The sequence below is a fragment of the Azolla caroliniana genome, unplaced genomic scaffold (assembly GCF_043228905.1).
Source record: "Azolla caroliniana isolate FFs.n. ecotype wild unplaced genomic scaffold, voAzoCaro1.0.p SCAF_21, whole genome shotgun sequence".
NCBI classification, from domain to species: domain Eukaryota; kingdom Viridiplantae; phylum Streptophyta; class Polypodiopsida; order Salviniales; family Salviniaceae; genus Azolla; species Azolla caroliniana.
Genome location: NW_028230456.1, coordinates 388,055 through 409,889, shown reverse-complemented (window position 1 = coordinate 409,889; position 21,835 = coordinate 388,055). Strand labels below are relative to the sequence as shown.

General features: G+C 38.3%; 2 protein-coding genes across 2 annotated transcripts; one reads left to right on the top strand and one right to left on the bottom strand.

The window, feature by feature from the left end:
- LOC147850139 (uncharacterized) lies at positions 1-6,490 on the bottom strand. Its single transcript, XM_087336293.1, has 3 exons — positions 5,735-6,490; positions 1,598-5,168; positions 1-1,240 (listed from the first exon to the last, which is right to left on the bottom strand). Exons 1-3 carry the CDS (start codon positions 6,420-6,422, stop codon positions 196-198), a joined length of 5,304 nt encoding a protein of 1,767 aa, XP_087192419.1. The 5' UTR covers positions 6,423-6,490; the 3' UTR covers positions 1-195.
- A 3,722-nt stretch (positions 6,491-10,212) lies between these two features.
- THO5 (THO complex, subunit 5) lies at positions 10,213-20,799 on the top strand. Its single transcript, XM_087336318.1, has 8 exons — positions 10,213-10,432; positions 10,585-10,875; positions 11,305-11,641; positions 14,177-14,514; positions 14,584-14,837; positions 15,129-15,753; positions 19,619-19,798; positions 20,145-20,799. The coding sequence occupies exons 1-8, from the start codon at positions 10,253-10,255 to the stop codon at positions 20,346-20,348; spliced, it is 2,409 nt and encodes an 802-aa protein (XP_087192444.1). The 5' UTR covers positions 10,213-10,252; the 3' UTR covers positions 20,349-20,799.
- The last annotated feature ends 1,036 nt before the right edge of the window (positions 20,800-21,835 follow it).

Sequence of the window (21,835 nt, the reverse complement as noted above, 5' to 3'; positions counted from 1 at the left end):
TACAGCTCAAGGAGCGATTATATGGTGAAGTCATCAATCCTGTTTCGAGCAATTATATAGTAGTGTCAGTCATCTACTGTACCCTGTGGAGCAAATTGTATATGGTGGTCAAATCATCACCCTGTTCTTCTCCCCTAGCTCGGCTCAGGAGCAGGTCCAAAACTGAAGGAAGGGCATTTTATGGGTTCATGAAGATTAAGGAGAAGCATCTCGTCCTCTCTTTGGCATTATTCTTCCGCCACCACTATTACCACCGCCCGACGAAGGGACTGCAGACCTATGGCTAACATTGACTTGGATTTTTCCAGCCTCTAGCCTTATGTTAGTAGACTGGCAATTCTTGCCACTACTAGTGCCTGCACTGTGTTTATGCTGTTGTTGATGATGATGGGTAGCTGTCATAGTATTAGTGACAACATTATTGTTGTTGCCCTTCATCCCAGATCCATCTGATCCCCCCCCCTTCCCTACATTCAACAGAGCTCCAAAATCCTCGCTTCTCTCATATGTCTGCTGGTTCTGGTTCCTCCTAGTTGGACTAGACCTGGAATTACCTATATTACCATCCTCTTGATGCTGATGCTGATGCTGATGTGGTAATCCCCTGTTTGTGTTGTCATGTGCACCATGTATTGATCTGTCTTTGCTGGGACTGACTTCGGTATGCCGTGTTCTCTCATTATTCAATGTACCTTCATAATGGTGATGTACCTCTACCCTTTTCCCTTCCATCTTAGCATTTTTACTGTATATCTGGAAGGTGTCTGGATGTGGGTTGTCAACATAGTTACTACTTCTGTCATGAATCTTGAAATCTGCTGTTTCTTTATTGTGCAATATACAACAACTCTCCACGTTATGTGTACGATGATGATTATTATGTGGGTCGATATTGGATCCTTTCATTGCTGCACTTTTACAGAATGAACAAGGAAATAATGCATTAGTATTAGCAGTAGTGGTGCTAGAAAGACCACCTTTTGCTTTAATGTTGTTGGCAGGGCTATGCTGATGTAGAGGGCGGTGAATGGATCGAGTAGACAGGCCCTCATCGGCAGTTGACATGTCGTTCATCATCAACGTCGTCTTTGTTGGGCTTCCTTTCCCGGATGATGCTATCATTCTGCACACTTTTACAAGTTCTACCCCTAAATTACCACATTTTTCCTCTGCCAATGAGGCCCCTTCAAGAGCTGTTTGAGTGGTCATGCTTAGCTCCAGTGTCTTGGATTCTAGAGATCTGCAAATTCAAAGGCAAAAAAAATACGTTAATTGTTGGTCTCTATGTCCTTTCAGTGTTATTTCATATGCATACATCAAGGGACATGGTATATATAGCGTGTACTTATATGCAGCAAGCTTGTTCTAAGAATTCACACTCTGTCTGAATATTATGTATGTATTATGTATTATGTATAACGTAAAATGTAGAACGTATAACATATAAGGTATAATGTAAAATGCATAATGGACAATGTATAATTCATAATGTATAATGTATGTATATGTATATGCATGTCTGTGTGTATCCATGAATGTATGTATGGTCCTGGATACATGCTTTGTGTGTGTGTGTGTGTGTGTAAGAGTAAGCTACCTTAGGCTTGATTGAAATTCAGACTCAATCTGTTGGATCCTAGTCTCCAGTGTGTGAAACTTTTGTTCAACTTCATCCTCAGGCCATTCAATCGTGTCACCATCTTGACAATCCCGGATATTTCTCAGAGATCCTGAAAGTTCTTTATAAAGATTGACCAATCTCTGTTTTTCTGAGCTGGTTACCTGATGCAGATTAGGACCCACGTTCTCAGCATTGTCACCACGGAAGTCATTCTCTCTGGAGACATTCTCAAGGCTGGAGAGCCTGTTCTCTATTTCCTGGAAAACCTGACAAGCTGCATCATACTTTTGTGACCACACATCACTCGATTTCTCTAACTCAGCATGTTTACTCTGAAGTTCAATTGTGTTAGAATCGAATGTGTCAATCCGATCAAAAGCAATCTTCATCTTGTCCTTCACATCATCAATCTCTTCCTTGATCTGCTTATCTTGCTCTTCTAATTCGGCTTGTTTCCGATTTATATCTTCGATCTTTACATCTAAATTGGACCTTGCCTGTTTTACCAAATTCATAAGACTATGTAGTGAAGCCTCCATTTGTTGCACATGTTGCTCACGATCTTCTTTCTCTTTCAAAGCGACAGTTTCTATCAAACTTATTGACTTCCTTTTCTCTTTCTCAATCCCATCTAAGGCTGTTCTAGCCTTATTCACATCATCGGCCATCATTTTTTTCCACTCTTCAATGTGATTGATCGTTTTGTTTCTCTGTTCTTCAATGACCTCGGCATGAGATCGAACTTTTGACACTTCATGCACAAGTGATGTCTTCATGTCTTCTGAGAGGGTAACACTATTCCTCTGAACCTTCAATATCTCTCCCAAAGCTGCATCAGCTTCTTGTTTTTTAGCTTCTGCATGAGAGATCAAAGACTCTTTCTCTTTTCCAATATGCTCACGTATTTCCATTACTTCAGACACTGCTGCTGCCGCAGTGTTCTTGTATGAAGACAAGTTCTCCTGGACACTCAAGCTATGTTTTCTCATGTTTTCTAGTTCTTTTTGCATAGTGTTACTAGTCTCTGAAACAATACTTTCAGCTCTCTTTGAAGCTGCCTCAACTTGCAATAGAACTGCCGCCACTTGCTCTCTTTCTTTGTGTAGAGCGACTATCACACTCTCTACGTTTTCTCTCTGTTCTTTGAAATCATGGTTGTGCTCAAGTTTATGTTCAAGATGCGAAATCCGGGTCTCTAACCCATCTAACACGAGTTCTTGTAATGGATGTTTGGATTTCACGTTGAATTGATCTTGTTGTTGGTGCTCTGATATCCGACCCATGCATTGGTTTTCTAGTTTTTTGATCCTCTCCTTGCAAGCATGCTTTGTTGTGGTGATTTCTTGTCTTATTTCTTCCAGACCTTTGAGGTATAATGCTGAAAGCGTTTCTATTCTCTCTATAATAAGCACCCGATCACTGCTATCCGTTCCCATCTCATCCTCATCACGATCGGTTCTTAACCCCACCGATTCGGCTCTGTTGTTTTTTATCTTTATCTCATCCTGTATTCTCTCCACGACCTTTTTCAAGGTGATTTTCTCTTTGTTGAGGTGGCTCATGCTCTCTTTCATATTCTCTCCTTCATCTTTCATCTTTCCTACAGTCAATTTTAGATCTTTCATGTCAAGTTCCATGTCTCTCTTGAAGTCCTCGATATCGGCGCGTGTTTGCATGGTTTCTTTCTTGAAGTATTGCAGCTGTTTCTTCAAGCTTGCGTTCTCTGTTTTCAGCAAGGCTTGTTCTTTGTTGATGGTTTCTTTGGCTTGTTCAGCTATTTGAGTGAGTTCTTCAACACTATATTTGATCATGTCTCGTCCCTTAGAAAGCAAGTCAACCTCTGCCCACAGAAGATGGATTTGGTTTTCCATATTGGCCATCACTTTCTCTTTATCGCCTGAGAGAACATCCATAGGTTCCAAAAGCTTTTTATGGATTTTCTCCTCAATTAATTTTTCCATCTCTTGCCTTTCAGCTTTCCTCAATCTCTCAGATTCTGCTTTTAGTTCACTTTTTATTTCTGAAACAGTCTTATCTGGGATTTCTACCCCAACAGTGTTCATATTCTGAGCAAATTTTTGGGAAATCTTCTCCTCCATCAGAAGCTCGATTTGCTGATTTTCAGATTTCTTTGCTTTTTCACATTCTACGTAGGTAGCTTCAAGTTTAGCATCCAAGTCCTTCCTCAGATTTTCTATGTCTTCGTACATTCCAAGTTCAAGCATATCCATGTCATTCTTCACCCCCACTTTCAAAGCTTGCACTGATTGATATATTCTTTCCTTCATATCCCTCATTATGTTGACTTTCACATCTGAAACCATAGAATCCATCTGTCTTCTTAGTGAATCCACCGTTGTAGAACAATCTTGTATCCTACTTTCCAATCTTTGCTCTGAGCCCTTTTTTTTTGAGTCCATTTCTCCCAACCTTTCTTCTGCCCTATCGAGCCCTTTGGTTACATCTTCCAGCTTACTTTTTATCTCATCTTTGATAGTCCCTTTGATGCATAGAAACACCTGATCTGTGTCATCTCTCAACACCTTCATTTGCTTTTCTAACCCTTGCATTCTATTTTGCCATGAATCTCCATCCTCTTCCACACGAGATGTGAACCCTTCGATGGATTCCTTGAGATCACCTACCAGACTTTGCAAGCTAGTAATCTTCTTCTCTAGAGCTTCCACTTGTAATCCTTGGAAAAGAGATTGGTGGCCGTCAGGTTGTTTGGTCGTACTATGCTTTGTTTGAATGTTTCCACTTGCGAGTGGATGAGCACATTTGGATGAGGTCTCAGCCAGGCTTATATTGCGCGGTAACGTGATGTTTGACAGACATTCAGAATCTGAATCTACGGCTTGCCTTATCACATTGTCCATCATACCAAGAATGCCTCTTGGTTTATGTTTTTTCCTTTTTGAATCATGTATCTGAGTTGCACTGTGAGACTTCAGCATTTCATGAGTGAGCTTTTGTTCAATAGCGGGCACAACTTCCCTTGCCCATGTGTCATTGCTTTCTTGATCCAGATCTATGGAATTGCTTTCCTCATTTGAGAGACGCTGCAATCTTGCATTATGAGATGATGGGCTGAACGACCGAGAAAGAACTGAGTGCACCTTCTCTTGATTGTTTTTTGCTTTTTCATGCTTTCTTTCAGAGGAGATTCTAGCCTTCAAAGATGAGCTTAATTTCTGCTCTTGCTCGCTTACAGAATGGTGTGCTTTTTTGTTTATCTTCTCCTGAAGCTTCTTTTCAAAGTAATCTGTGGCATATCGAAATCTGCTTCCCCTCATACTCGATTTATGAGACGATGCAGTTTCATCTTGATCTCCATCAGGAATCTCTACATAGTCTACCCTTTCACGAACTTTTGAGTGTTGGCTGAGACACCACTCAGTTTTATTAGGCATTTTCTCTCGCTCACCTCTTCTTGAAGAAGGAGAACGGCTTTGACCCTGATCTTTATTATTGTTTCTTTCATCAAAGGATTGAAGATGGGTAGCAAGAAGTGCACAGCCACCAAGAATTGCCTCCGCTCTTGGATCTGAATACAATGGAAAAAGGCTGTTTAGTAACCGATAGTAGAATGTCATGTGATTCTCTAGTAACAAGCACAATATTGAAGGTGGGATGAAATAATATTCGATTATTTAATCGATGACGAATCCATCATGTGAAAAAATGCATAATTCTGCATTAAAACGATATAATACTCATGCTTTATTTTCTTGTCATATTGTTGCATTTCCATCAACATATTTCCTTCACATTTCTTGTCGCATTGCATTTTTTTTCAAACAAACATTCTAAATAAATAAATACACAAGCTTTTCCATGTCTTGCCACATTACATTTCAAACAACAATCTAATACTAATGCTTTACATTTCTTGTCATATTTAGTATATCCAAAAACTGCTCCAATGCTCATGATTTACAATTTTCAGTTATATTGGATGTTAAAGACAAATCTAATATACATACCATTATAGTAATACACACACAAGAACTATGATTTAGCAATACATATGCTTGTCCAATATTTTTTGTACAACATAATATAAAATGAAGCTTATTCAATAATCTCGAGAAACGTAAGTAGTAGTAGCACCTGGAGGAGGGGAGCCTTTGAATTCATGTACAAGAGGGCTGCTATGGATATGCCTTTTAGAGGGAGGAGAGAGACCACTATTACTATCATTCCCGCTCATATCATGAGGATTCGCGGTCCATATTGCCCAAGTTTGTTGCTTTTTGGTGGGCGAACTATTCACGGCCATTTTCTTTGCTGATTTCGAAGAAGAAGAAGAAGAAGGACTCAGTCTCATTGAACGTTGGGGGGATTTTTGTCTGATTTGAGACCCTAATGACCAAGAAACAATATTCTTAGCATCAATAGCTGAATGGGTCGATCTAGGAGACCAGGTATGCAATGTTGGTTTGATATTTGATCGAGATGCTGAAGTATGGGATTTTGACAACGTATTGGCAACGTTTTTGTGAGAGATAGTATGAGGACCTAAGAGTTTGTGGGATTGATGATATTCCCCTAATTCGAGCTCGCGGATTCGTTTCTGAGCATCATTGAGGTAGAGCTGAAGCTCGGCGAGTAGTTTATCGTATTTTTTGTCCTGGAATTGGGGATGAGACGGGATGGTAGATGTGACGAGGGTTTGGAAGTTGTGGAGGTGAGAGAGCTCGTCCTGGAAGAGCTGGGATTTCCTTGACGAAATTGCCTTCTTGTGGCAGAGCCGAGCATTGCGACAGTAGAAGTTGAGGGGAAGGATGGCATGACCCATATATTAAGAGTAGGAGTGAAGAAGACAGAGAAGGAGGGTTCTTCTTTGGCATCCTGATCCTCTCTCTCTCTCTCTCTCTCTCTCTCTCTCTCTCTCTCTCTCTCTCTCTCTCTCTCTCTCTCTCTCTCTCTCTCTCTCTCTCGGTGTCTCTGTGTCTCTGTGTCTCTGTCTCGATCTCTTGTGTTTTATCTGTATGATGCTCTCTCTCTCTCTTTCTCTCTCTTCTCCTGTCTATCTGTTAGTCTTCCTGTCTGTGTCTGTGTGTTTCTTCCGTTTCTCTCTGTCGCTTCTCTTGTCTCTGTCTCTGTTTCTCTCTCTCTCTCTCTCTCTCTCTCTCTCTCTCTCTCTCTCTCTGTGTCTTTGGCGATTGGAATTAACTGTAAATTGCCGGACTTCAGCTGACCTTGAAAGTTATACATACATATATAAAATGCTTAAAAAATCCAAAATCCTTTTAATTCTAGAAGAAATAAACAGAAGGAAACGAAACCTAACTAAAACACCAATGATGCCCATCCAATCTAATCTCCATGTTAACCAAACCAAGAAGGAATGTAAGGAAAGAAAGAAAGGAGGATCCCCGCAAAGACGATGAACCGTCGAGCAATGTTTTTTGAGACCAATACTACGGAACCTAATGTGTGGATCCGTGAATATTCCCCTAATTCGGATACCTTTGTACTCGGAGATATGTTCGGATGCCACAGCGCGTATTCCCTTTTTAGCCTCATTGTTTAAATGTGGCACATGTAGGGACCAAGGTAGTATCTTTTGTTTGGATGATGTTCTGGAGATGAACAATGATGTGTTCCGTTTTTGTTTTTTTATTCTTCTCCAATTCCAAATTCTCCCCAACAATACTCAATGGAAGATGAGATCACCGTTTTTGGGTTTATTTTTGCCACCCACTAAGTTGGGTCTTTGACAAGGGTTTCCAATCCATGGGCACAAAAAAGGAGTGAAGAAATGAGAGCCTTGCCTAGATCAAAGTTCCAGGAAGCATATAAATGAGATAGGTCGAGAGATGGTCAGGATATTGGCCACAAATTTATGTGTATACAAGAGAGAGAATATAATAGTGTAGATGTTTTATTGTCCATGATGGGCCAGTTTTGACCAATGGGATTAAATCAACATATCATATCGTATGTCACTCCTTCCTAAGAAATGAAGTTACTACTTAGTACCAAATACTCTCTATGTGAAAATAAATGCACACACATACGTGTTCAACCTTCTTGGTGGAAATTTGAGTTTAACAATTGCATTGTCGTGCCCCTTAATTAACGAGTCATATTTCTCTCGAATTTACCTTAGATGTTAAGCATGTGATAGGTAAGTGGCATTCATCCTCCATTAGGTTTTCATTGCATATCGTCATCTTTGAGGGATGATGCCATTATGTTGCCTCAACACCTTAACTTATGTGAGCTGGTTTGAAAAAGTGTTTAGGTTCTCCGAGAGCCAAGGCTCATGGGGGTAGTGCGATGTGATTGATACATTTTGGCACTATTACCTTGTAGTAGGGCAAACATTGGGGGCTAATATTTGCATAGTAATATTCCAAATTTGAAATTTTAGCACAATGCCACTTCATCCTTAGTGAGTGCCTCGAGTAATCTATCCTCAATGGTCACATACTTCATAACATCATTTGAGAGTTCCAATAGATCTTTTACTCCCCATCTCTTAAACCATTTCATAATGTCAAGCACCCAACCATTTGACAATATTTTTCTCTTTTGTACGTTGCATACAATGTTCTAAGCTTCTTGTGATAATATATGATCAAGCATATTCTTGCCTTGTGTGTGTGTGTGTGTGTATGTGTGTGCGTGAGAGCGAGAGGGAGATCCACTCAGAGTGTCTTTGCAAAGACAGAATATTGCTTCTAGATTGTGTGTGTTTTGCACAACTTTAGACATTCAAACAATATTGTATGGATTTCGACGTGATGACGTTCAAACTATATTGATTCCCAAATTTCCATATGTGATTGACAATATTTGATCGTTTGAGAACTATTTCAGGTTTCGTAGCTAGCACTAAGAACGATACAAGATTTTTGTAGAAGTTGTCATGAGCTTTGATGATGAAAGAAGAACAATCACGTAGAAGTGATTGGACCCAATTCTCTGATGGACATGTCATGGTTGTGAGGATCCATCAAAATGGATTTGTAAATATTGTGAATTCTTGGATGCCCCAAGTGTTTGGAAGTAGTGCAAATATTTCATCCATCTTTGGGAAGTTTCGAAGATTGCAAAAATTTAGAAATAATTCGTGCAAATGGGAAACCATTCATAATTAATATTGTCAGGGGAAATGGCTTGTATATGCAACATTGTTGGTTATTCAGTTGTGGCATTTGTCACAAGGCGTGGAGACAAATTGATGAATTTCTTCCCAAGATCCATCTCGTGTATAGATTGGGGGATAATGAAGATCAAATTTGAATATCACATGTCCTTGTCAATCATCCACTCTTCTGTGTTTGTAGTGAGTCAATGGCTTTATAAAAGTCCTTGTTACAAATATGAAAATAGTAGAGAGGTTCAAAATATTGGTAGGGCACTCATTTCTTTCATTCTTTACATATCTCAACGCATAGATGCTCTAGGAACAAGAGAACCCAAGAAAGTTGCAATATTTGTGATCATATCATCTCTTAGATATTGCATATAGTTGGAAATTTTGGGATTATGACCAAGTGCATATAGGAAAATAATGGAAACTCAAGGGTAGGTCCGAAAAGAAAAGGAATTGAAGGGTATTTCTATGTTTTTGCACTTTTTGTTTACACAATTAATTATGCTTTATTAGTATTAGATGTAAATAGATCATGTAAATAGCTAGCATTGAATTTAGCAACGAAGATAGAAACATATAACATACGACCAATTTTTCTTAAAGATCTTTTAATTCAAGTAAAGATAATTATCAATGCAAATGTCATAATGGTTGGCCTTTTAAGTCCACCATATATTGTATGTTCTTGATGGCCCCTCTTTACCACAATTCTTATTGCACTACAGTGACACGTTAATGGTTGGACATTCTAGACTCCTCAAAACTTACTTGATTTCTTAGAGATATTGGTGGTCTTAATTCAGAACTTTGTTGAGAACTACTACATTTGTATTTGTGATGCATGTTGTCAGTTTTAGAGTTACCATATGGGTTGTTACCACCATTGTTGATTCTTGAAAACCTATGGTGGTTTATTTCTTCGAATTTCATTATTGATATTCTATCTTCCAAGGGATTTGATTCCATTTTCACTATGGAAGATTGGTTCATGAAGATGACATATTTGATTATCCAATAAGTATATGTGGGGAAGTTTATGACTTACCACATATTGTTCTAGTTAGTCTTACTAAACTAACCCATAACCAAGAGCTATAAAGTTGGGGGCAACGTTTGTGGGACAAGTAGAAGTGATTGGTGATCTAGTAGTGCTTCAGAGCCTACTCGCAAAATACTAACGAACAAACGAAGGAATATCTAAACCTAATACCCAAAAGCACACAAAATAAATTTAAACTGATTTAATTACTCTTAATTGCTTGATATTAACTAACTATATAAGGCTAATGAATGGCATTAGAGGGCATGACAATACATAGTTGAGAGAAATTTTAGTTAGATTTATAAAGTAAAAGGACAATGATTAGGGGAGGCTTAAACTCTAGCTCAAGCTCTCTATAAATATGTACACATGTATGTATAAATCCTGAATGAATGAATGAATAAAGAACCCTGCTGGGGAATTTGGTTCTAACGCAGGGGCAGGGGCAGGTGCAGGGAGAGGAGAGAAGAGAGGAGAGATGGAGGAGGAGAAGGTGAAGATGAAGAGCAAGAGCGCGTACGACGTGCTGTCTGACACGAGGGGCGCCATCGAGGAAATACTTGCCAGGCTGCTCTTCATCAAGAAGGAAGGGAGGAACCGAGCAGAGCTCCGCGAGCTCTTCACCCAGGCCTCTGTGGCTTTCCTCAGCCTCCGCCAGGTCTTTCTTCTCTCTCTCTCTCTCTCTCTCTCTCTCGTTGTGATATATTCAGTATATAGATGACCACCATTTCATTTCCATGTCTTCTAGAAAGCACGATGTAGGCTATCCACATTCTGCTCACATTTGATGGTCCTGGTCATCTCTTGCAGATCAATCGGATCATCTTGCAAGACGAGGATCGTATCAAACAGGAGACTGAAGCAGCCAAATTACCAGTTGATTACACAACTTTACAGCTCAACAATTTGCTATACCAGAAGAACTACTATATCAAAGCCATCAATGCATGCAAGGACTTCAAGTCCAAGTATCCTGACATTGAGCTCGTTCCTGAAGAAGACTTCTTCCGAGATGTGCCACCGGATTTAATGAAAGATCCGGATCCCAGAGAGGATGCACATAAGACAATGCTCAAGCGGCTCAACTATGAGCTTCACCAGGTCTTTTTGCTCTCCAATATTTTTCTGTGTTCTTAAGTAATATCGTGGATGCTCTTGCTCCATTTTGAAAACACCAGATCAACAAAACATAGTGCAAAAGTGGATATATATCCCGGACGTTTTAAAATCTTCACACGGTAAAACAAAGTAAGTAAGTTAGTGGTAATTAAACAATTAAAGATTTTGAAAAAATGCAAGGTATTATTCAGAACCATAACTAACGTCTATTTCACTCGGATTCTTCGAGGAACCCACTAAGCAATGTGTATTCTCACCTCTTGACATCTTCTTTTGCTTTGGATCATACAATAGTTGTTTTTCTTAGCAGAAAAAGTTTCATTGTTTCTATTTTTGGAGACATTTGTGGTGGCCTACAGTTAAGGGGGTTTATCAGCCATTGACCAAGTTCATATTTTTCGTTGTAAATAGAGAAAAGAGCTATGCAAGCAACGGGAGTTATTGGAAGCAAGAAAGAAAATGTTACAAGAGAGCATAGTCAACCGGAAGAAATTTCTATCCAGCTTGCCTTCTCATCTGAAAGCTCTTAAAAAAGCGTCTCTGCCAGTTCAGCAACAATTGGGAATACTCTATACTAAGCGCATGAAACAACATAACCTGGCAGAGTTACTGCCAACGCCCCTTTATATTCTGTATACACAGGTCTTAGCTTACAAAGAAGCTTTTGATGATAATATTGAGCTGGAAATTATTGGAAGTGCAAAAGATGGTCAAGCAATTGCTCGTCAACAAGCATTGAAAGATTCAGGTAGCAGTCTTTATGTTTTACAGATAGGGACATATGCTTTCTTGGCAAACGTAACGTTGGGGATTTTGAATCTCTTTTTATGGAAGCTGACATGTCTTTTGTGCAATTGCCTTCGGAGAGTCTTTGTCCGAATCACATTATGCTTGATCAGGTTCATATTTTAAGAAAATTTTCCTATTATCAATTGGTTGACTCCGTTTTGTTTCATGTGATATGAATATAACACAATGAAGGTGGCTTAAATGTGCATGCTTAATGCAACGAGATTTCCAAAAGTCATCTGGACTGACTTGTGCAAACATGCACCACAATTCATGGTATAGATTTAGCTTTAATGGCAAATAATGATGATTAAGGGATAGTAAAACCACAAGGCCCAACAATGAATTAAGATATAGATATGCGCATGTTTTCATTCTTGTAATAATTTGATTATGTTCTGTTTTTGTAGATCTATTGAAAAATAACTCATCTTTGTCTGGAATTCCATAAAAATTGTTGCTTTTATTATCTTCTACCTTTATTTCTTAAATAGTTCAGTGCCTAGCTAACAAGCATATTGGTTTTTATTTAGTTAGTTATATTAGTAGATTATAAATTTATCATGGTTTTCTGTTCTGAAAGATGAGACATTGCTGTAAGATGTAATCCTCTTATTTGGCCTTGTATACCATTTTGACCTCGTACAAGACATTTGATAGATGATGGGCCAAATCTTGCCCGAGCTTCAAAACCACAGGGAATCAACCCCTAATTTAGCATGCAGGATGCAGCGATAATCATACATCACTGGTTTGTTAAATAGCACCTTACCTCCACTGACATTGTGCTGAGGAGTCACTAGAGAGTGAGCAGAGGAATGCCAGCGACAATGGAGACTGAGGTTGAGGTACTAGGATATAAAGTGCCGAGGAAGTCACCAAAGAGTGAGCAGAGGAATGCTGACGAGAATTGAGACCACAGTTACTAGGATATTAGGCACATATGTGATATCATCACCAGTTCATGGAGACCATTGCTCACTATGTCTGATCCGCAGTACAACCAAATGCACTAATGGAATTTCATCATAGTTCCATTTTCCAAACCAGCCAACCTTGGATACGAAAATCATGTGGACCATTGCTCATGGGCCATATTATCACTAGATTCATGGACACCATTGCACACTCGCCATGTCCGATTCAGAGGACATCTTGCCGGTAAACTTGACTCCACAATTTTTATGAGAATTGGTCAAACTTTGTCATAGTTCCATTTTTCCTATATTAGCATTCAGGATGCAACGACAATCACACATCACTGGTTTCTTTCATAGTTCTTTACCTCCACTAACAATGTGTCAACAAGTCACCAGAGAGTGAGCAGAGGAATGCCGACAACAATGGAGATGTAAGTACTAGGATATAAGGCACACGGAGACCATTGGTTGCCATGTCTGATACACAGGGACACCCAAATGCACTTGTAAAACTTTGTCTTAGCCCCATTGTCCACACCAACCAAACTCGGGTACGAAGTCCAGCCACAATTGCTCTTATACATATTAATTGTGCACTTCATCCCACCGCTTGCGTTAGGAAACCTAGAGCTTTTGTTTTTGTTTTAGTATGGTGGCATGAATTAACCCATATTTGTAATCATGATTTATCTCATAGGCCAAATTTGGCCTCTACTAGATGTTAATATATGTTTCTTTCTTTCACCAACTCTTGTCTATGGAGTAGAAACCTGGGGACCGAGTCTTAGTGAGGCAAATAACTGGAAAGATCTAGGGAGACCTTTAGTCAATGATTGCCTGCATGATAAAGAGCAAAGCATTGGCGCCCCATGATATAATCCAGGCAAAGATGGCAGCAGCCCCAATAATCATTGGTGCATTATTCCGATCAGTGACCAGTACCCAATGCCTATGGGAGCTCCCTAAACAAAGGTACTTGAGTTTGGCACTTATGTCCCTAAAACGACTTGTTCAACACGGACATATTCATTCCTGGCAACAAATGTTTCGAGTCACATCGCATAAGCATAAATGCACTACCCCTGCTCCAATATAGCTTTGATTATCCCCACCTAAACATGAAGAAATTGGAAAAGGGTGAGCCGAGCTGATATTATCAACTTTGAACACATAAAACCATGGATCAGCCCCATAACATCTCTTGGTTGGAAGATGACCCACTATAAGACACTTTTTACACAAATTGGAGGATAGATTCATCATCAGATTCTCTTATCTGGACATACATCTATCCTATGTGTTGGTTAGTGTGATAAGGCGTCTGTGAACTTCTTCACATCAGTTAGAGATTGTGGTAGGCAGATATGCATTAATAATATCTCTAGAAGAAAGAATTTGCAAATTGTATCATTAGGGATACATTCCAGGTATACATTGCCCATTATCCATATTTATTAGCTCATTTTAATTCACAAGTAATCGTCAAATGTGAAACTTAATCCTTTGAAGGACACCAAAACAAGAAATTATTGTATGTAGCAGTTAAAAAAACTCCTTCGATCTTGATCTTGTAGGTTTCTCACATGGAATTCATGAAGAGATGAAGTTAGAAGAAGATATACAGGAAGAGGAGGATGATTCTCAGCGAAGAAGAAAAAGAACAAGAAAATCACATTTTAAGGAGATTTTAGATGAAGGAGTGTATCATGCTCATCCTCTTTCTATTCTATGGCACATATATGATGATGATTTTGCTGGAAATGGAAAAGGGAATAAATTGATAACCTTACGATTTGAGTACCTGATGAAGCTAAAACTTGTGTGCGCGGGGGTCGAAGGTTCCCAGGATGGACCATTGGTGCTCCTCACCAATCTCTTTCCTGATGATAGTGGCGAGGAACTCCCAACAGAGGTATTATTCATCTACTTTGTGAGGTCTCAAATGTTTTGTTTCAGTCTTTGATAATGTGAAATGCAACAGGTTGCAAAATTATCAGCTGGTGTCGACTTTCAATACGACACCACTCGTCGATTTCATCCTTATAAATGGGTCCAGCATTTGGCTGGTGTTGATTTTCTGTCAGAACAACCTCCTTTAATAGATGGTACTCCTACAGGAGAATCATCAAAGGGATTGTTGATTCACAATGGCTTGATTGCATATCGCCGCCAACACCGAGTTCAAACTATACTTGAAAAGCTTCGTAGGCGAAAGAAATCTCATTTAGCATTGAAGTAAGTAAAAAAATGCATCTTTCTCATGTTTCAAAACGTTTAAAACAGCCAATATGGCAGTTTTATGGAACCTCCTAACTTATAATCATGGAACAGACCTTTAAGAACCAAACATTCTTTGCAAATTAAATCGCCTAAAACAAGTGTACCAATGTTATGGTGTCTACTTATATGTGATGCTCAACACCATGATGTTTTCTTTTCTCTTTCTATAATTATCATGAATTATCCATGTCGGCTGCAATAGATTCTCAGGGGACAGTATTTATGACCATTTACCCTGATATACAGGGAGCAACTTGATACCCTTGCATGCATAAAGTTGCCAGATTGTTTGTACACTGAAACACCATGGGGATCATGCAAACGTAAGTGCTATCTGCAAAGTTGGGCTGAGATCACCCCAGCCAAGTTGCAAAAAGCTCCTGTTAGTAATGATGATACATCAATTGTTATCTCATTCGCTTCCCCTCTAGATGAAATGGAGGTTTCACCTATAAATAGCTTAGAATCTGTACGAGAAGATGGTGAACTTCCTGCAGCTGGATTAGTTCAAGCTATTAAAGGATCAAAGTACGCTGATTTGCAAGGGAGGAAAAGAATTCCAGTAAAAGAGAAAAACCAAATAAGACGCTTCCCTGCAGCAACGATGAAAGGTGCATTTACAATAGGTAACTCTGGATCAACCAGCTTTCAGGGCCTAGAAACTGGGGGTTTGGATGATGAAATTATGCTATCAGAAGCAGCTATACTTGCGGAAGGCAGCATGGAGGATCTGGGTGTGACTGAGGCTTTGAGTCCTGCTAAACTTCCCAAGGTAAAGCCACTCTGGGAGGATTGTGGCACCCGACTGTTTACTGCTGTTTTTAGAAGAGATGATGGTCCTGGAGGAAAAGCAATTGAATTGGAAGCTAAGGTATGTGCACTTCCGAGGTTTGGAAACTGTTGTACCTCTTTCATCTTTACTTTCTGTAATTGATATGAAAATTCTCGAAAGTCTTGACACCCTAGATGTTGATTCCCTATGTACAAGATTTTCTTAGAGACACTATTCTGAGGCCAAAATGCATTAGACTTTTTCTGTGATTAGTAAGGCAGGATATTTTCTTTGTACTTTCTGGTCTGCATAGAAGTCATTTTCTTTTAGCCAGTGGGTTATCAGTTACATATATGAGATCCAGAAAGTTACAAGAATATAAAATATGGATGTACCAGAGCTCTTCATGTATCCCATTATTATTCAGACCAATTGTGGTCTTTCTAATTAGAGCCTTGTGACATCAATTCCTTAGATAGCTTGTTAGAGAATCTGAACATGCCAGTTTATATGGGCGATTCCCCATTGCTTCTCAACTGGAGTGTGAATACTCCTATGGGTCACATGCACGGGCACATTCACTATAAACAGATTCAGCATACATGGAACTTTGCTGTTCTTGTGCCATAGTAGCTAGAAGTTAAGGAAATAGAGAATTGATAAATGACAAATAAAAAATGGAAATGATGGGCCTCTGGTTCAAAGAAGAAATTAAGAAATAAAAAAATAGAAATTTAATGGAAAAAATGCATATTCGAACTCAGCCTCAAAGAAAATTACTATCATAAGACTGTTGAGTCTTAAGATTGGCGAAGAAAGCTTGTCCCATTTTCACAAAGTGTGAATGGATCACTTCCAAGTTTAATCATTTGCGCGGAGCCAAGGAACTTTTGTGGGAATTAGAGCCAAATACACCCTTGGAATATTATGAAGAGAGGGAACGCTGGAAAATGGAAACCACTAAAGAAAAATATTTGACTAAGAAAACACAGAATATTTATGAAAGGGTCACTAAAGGAACACTTGAAAAGAATATTAATAGAAAATAATGACATTCCTACTATTTCTAATAGCAATAAGATGTTCCTGAATTCCTTAATTACAGGAAACATCATTTTATGCAACTATGGGCCAGGCATGGGGAAGAAACTTTAATTGAACCATTAAATTCAATAAACATTTAAGTTAAATTAATTAAATCAATAACAAACCATAAAATTAATAAACTATTAAGGTAAAAAAAGTTAACCAAAAACCTATAAACCTTTAAACCAAACCATTTAAACCTATAAACACGAGTTTTAGAACCGAATCTTTTATCGAAAATCCAAGCCAAACCAGACCATTAATTTTTTTTGGAACCAATAAACCGTTAAACCATGGCTTAATGGTTCAGTTCGGTTTGAGCCGAAACCGTGACCATTGCTACCTATAATCATGAAAATGACCACAAACAGAAGCTATCGGCACATTAGAAATGAAACCACTTCACACCTCTGGTGGAGTTGGATAACATATAATACGGGCCATTGAAACCATTGTTAATTGTCCAAGACTTTTAAAGATACTGAGGTTTTTGATGGTAAAGGTACGCAATAAATCAAACTTGAAGAAGAAATGATTTTGTATCAACATCTTTTGCCAAGACACCACCAATAATAATTTGTCTCCGACTGCAACAATTTCCAATTTTTTGCAGGTGTTTTCCTGCATCCAATCACTCTACATATGTTGAATTTCGTTTCCTGATATTCAATCTCCTCTATTGCAATTACCAATGCTGTAACCTTGATATACCTTGGGCTGGCATTGGTTGTTGGGCAGTTGTCTTCAAATATGAATGCTAGCCAATGTAGCAAACTTGTGTTTGTAATGCATTAATGTGTTTTTCCCTTGTGACACCTAGTTCTAGGGAAGCTTCCTTCTGGTTAGTAGACTTCTCATATAGACGATGTGATTGGCAGATGCCTGTTCCATAATTCGTATCCATGGGAAGGAAACAAGCAGAATGAAACTGTAGGTTATAGCATAGAAATGCTATGGCATTTCTCTGTATTATGTGCTCAAGTCCATTCCGATTGGTCTCTGCCATAAACACCTCATCCATGATTTGATTGGAAAAAACATTCCGTCACTCTAGAAATCTAGACAGAGAAGTTCAAGATTTTCATCTGGTATTTGTTTTCATGATGTAAATGATGGATTTCATTGAAAACCTTCCTAATCTTTGATTCGATGCGGTAGTGTTCGCCTTTATGACAATTAGCAACATTGTAATCTTGATATACTCTGGTTGGCATTGCTTGTGGGAGAATTGACTACAAAAACAACCTAAGCCATTTCCAAATGAATTCAGTTCTCATCAGAGTGGTTTCAGCAGGCAGGTTTATGTTCTTGTGCATATATCAGCCACTTAAAAATGACAAGCTTTGTGATCAAATCAAGTGATAATATGATAGTTGAAGGTTCTGAGTTCCCTTTCTGCTTGGGCATGCTCCTTTTTGCTTGTTTTCAACTGAAATATCGTTATATTTTACAGCACTAGAAATACATATTCTTCACAGCAGTGTGAAATATCCGGATGCTGCATCAAGTGCTTAATGCACACCGGAGTGCTGATATGCTGTGGCAATAAATGACAATCATGCACCTCCTCTGAAGAATTTTTTTTAGAACATTGAAGACTGCAATGAGATGAATTGTCATGACAAGTAACCTTTCATGTCATGGACATGATGCACAATAACATGCTGAAAATAAACACACATGCCATGGCCAACGGATTATGCCATTGTTAAATTTGTATGATTTCCTTGTGTATCTGTCGCTGCCGGTTGTGGAGCCTGCATATCTTTCTTTGTTTTGGGTTCTCTTCACCATCCTGCTTTGTTCCTTTTACTCACAAGGAGCCCATAATGGCCTGGCTCCTCCAAGAGCAAAGAATGTCTTGATACACAGCTTTCTAGGTATTGATATGCAAAATGTGTGACGGTACTGAATGAGAAATATGCATTCCTTCTGGAGACAGAAGTCCAGAAGACAGAAGAATGTAATGAGATAACTGCCATAAAGACTAACCTTTCAGTGATGGAAATGATGCACAATATCATGTTGAGGATAAAAGCGAAACACTCTGTGTGTCCACCAATTATGCCATTGCTAAAGCTGCTATAGTTTCATGTATATCTTTGGCTCCTTGCTGTGCAACCTACAAAGTGTCCTACGAATTGGGTTCTCCTCACCATTCTACTTTCTTCTTTTTAGCTTGCACATATTCCGGAATTAAGCTAGCCTCCTTAATGGCGTGGCTGCTCCTATAATAAAGTGTCTTAATGTATAGTGTATGGATGTTTGTGCATGTCTGGTTGTGCATCAGTCTTTATATTTGTGTATGTCTGCATTATGCAAGCTTATTCTGAGCAGCCACAGATTCTTTATACAATTGTTTAGAGAAATACAATCATATTGATAGAAAGAAAGAAAGATATATTAACGTCTTTTAAGAGGCCAAAATGGCCTATAAGACCGAATAAGAGATTACATCTTAAATGTTTTCTCGTCTTTGAGAACAAATCAAAATAAAGTAAATATTACACAATAAATATAAAAGTAAATAAGATGAAGAGAAAAGAGACGAGAGAATCTGGTTTTTGGCACATGCGAGATTCTCAAGTTAGGTGTATTGTAGCCTTTGTCTCCGAAAGATCTCTATCATAGGTCGATCTAGAATGGAAATGTCTCCAAAGTGAGGGAAGCACCTACGATGGCGGGAGATAATGGCTTTTATTTGTCGATGACAAGGGTGTCGGGGTCGTGGTCCATGGGGCCGGGGCCTACGTGCACGGCAAATTGCCATTGCCCGATCAATCGTAACCCCTTTGTTATAGAGAGAGGAAGAGTTGAAGGTCAATATTATTTGTGAAGGAAATGTTCAGGAATATGAGAAGATTGTTTTCTAATTCAGGTAAAGCTAAGTAGTGAATATCCAACCCGTCCTCCACAATTCAAGCTGTGTTCGGTATCTGAAGGATTGGTGCGAAGTCTTCCAAAACCACCAGCTGGTGTTCTAGATGTGATTGAGAAATCTAAAATTTCTGTAGAGAACTTCTTCAGCTTCAGTGAGCTACATGCCATGGAAATACAGGTGGTGTTCCAATTTTTATTGTCAAAATTCATTAACTGATTGCATTAGAGTTCATTGTAATAGTTTCTGCTGATCTTTACTTTTCGTTATGCATAAACCTGCTAAAGTTTAGGCTATTTTTGGTAATTGAGAATCCTTGAGATTTTCTTTGTTGCATAATGCAGAAGTTTTCTCCAAAATTATAATTTGAAACTCTGGTATGAGAGAATCAAATGAGATAAGTGGGACACAACTGTTGTAAAGTAGCATTTGGATGAGTACATGACAAACAGAAGACATTGTTAGAATTGTGAGTTATGTAGACTTTGTACTCGTATTTAATATTTTTTATTTGTGGATTGTGTAGGTGAATATTCGTGTTTTAGAATTTCTTCCAGAATCCCAGGAGAATGAAACACTAGCTCAACAGCTCTCATTCTTGGCAATGGTGTTTGACACTTATGTTGATCACAAAGTCTCCCCCCAAGATAACGCTGTCTCATCTTTGCTTGGATTGGAATTGATTCATAGATCAATTAGAGGAAGGGATCGGGAGATGCAAATTTTATGATTTACTAACATTCCGTGTGGGATATGCTTAGACATTTATTTAGTGTTCTCTGTCATAGCTCTTCCAACATGGGGAAGATAAATTGTGCTATTATTTTCTGTGGTGACTTGCTACCTGCTTTTCCAATGCCTTCAGAGCCTGCCTCCATTTGCTGGACGTATTAGTTTGTGGTCCCTGTTCGAAAGTATTGCTAATCTCCAAGTTTAGTTGCTAATTTTTTATATCATCTTCTTGAAGCTTCCATTCCTAACACTTATATCAGTAATGCCCCTTATCAGGCTACTATTTTGATTGGCAGTATATATAACATTCCAAAACCCACATGCATTGGTAATACACAGTTACGATAACATGAATTCAGCTGCACTTCTACAGTCAACTTCATGTCATTTTGTAGCTGGAAATTCAGTGTTTTTCTATCTCAAATACGAATTGTCTATTCTTACTGTTTCCTGCAGGTAACATGTTAAATGGAAAATGATTTTTTTTTACATATTTTCCAGGTTTTTTAAGGGATCATAAAGATTTGTTGTAAAATTTTCAATATGGACTTTTCCCTAAATGTCTATGCATTGTAGTTCGATAAAAACATAGGACTTCTACAGATTTTTCTTAATGTGACCCACCATTTGCTTGCTCCATCTATTTTGAGCTATAGATTGTTGAAGACACCTACCTATGTGTTGTCTTCTCCATTATGTTCTACATTTGTGGAATATGTTGTGAAGTATTAAAATTAAATTTGCTTCATATGTTAGCTAAATATTTTATTATATAAGAACATCTGAAAATAAGTTTCAATGATATATTCCTAAATTTGGAAATGAGGAAACTTGGTTCCTTTGTACTTGCAGACTCACCTAGTCCAAGTTCCACCCATTTAATTGTTTGCAGAATAATGTTTATTTTGTGTTCTTTTCGTTTTTTTTTCTATCCATTGGCCATTGGGGATTGGTTCTAAAGAAGTTTTTTATTTTGCATTATTCAAGTGGAATATGGTATTTATCATTTCATACAATGTGTAATTAATCGTTAGATTTAGAGTTACATATCTCAAATTTAGTACGTTTTTTCATGTTATTTGATGCCAATGCATTGGGCGGTTTGCAAAAATGACATAGATTGAGCTGAAATCAAAGAGGGAATCGTTTTATTGTTTCTAAGATATTGGGGATTGTGCCACAATGATAGTATGCATAGAGTTAGGGCATATGATATGGTAATTTTGTTTATGGGAGTCAAAATTATTTCCTCAATGGAGAGCTCATCTTGATACCACTCAATTGTAGTATGAATGTAACATTTTTCACTCAAATTTATTAATATAATCATGGGTATTACAAAATTAAAATGAGAAAGCTCATATAAGTTACAATGTACACAACTAGACATACAACTCTCAACAAATCACCTTTGGGGTTTTAAAAATTTAACACATGAATATGCTTTCAATCTAGGTATGGTGAACCTGCCAATGAATCTCCCAT

Excerpts from the sequence above, each read along its gene's own strand:
- LOC147850139 (XM_087336293.1), bottom strand. The coding sequence starts at position 6,422 with ATGGGTCATGCCATCCTTCCCCTCAACTTCTACTGTCGCAATGCTCGG. Across the intron at positions 5,169-5,734 it reads CAAAGGCTCCCCTCCTCCAG|ATCCAAGAGCGGAGGCAATT; the intron begins GTGCTACTACTA and ends CATTGTATTCAG. Across the intron at positions 1,241-1,597 it reads GAATTTCAATCAAGCCTAAG|ATCTCTAGAATCCAAGACAC; the intron begins GTAGCTTACTCT and ends TTGAATTTGCAG.
- THO5 (XM_087336318.1), top strand. The coding sequence starts at position 10,253 with ATGGAGGAGGAGAAGGTGAAGATGAAGAGCAAGAGCGCGTACGACGTG. Across the intron at positions 10,433-10,584 it reads CTTTCCTCAGCCTCCGCCAG|ATCAATCGGATCATCTTGCA; the intron begins GTCTTTCTTCTC and ends CATCTCTTGCAG. Across the intron at positions 11,642-14,176 it reads ACAAGCATTGAAAGATTCAG|GTTTCTCACATGGAATTCAT; the intron begins GTAGCAGTCTTT and ends TTGATCTTGTAG.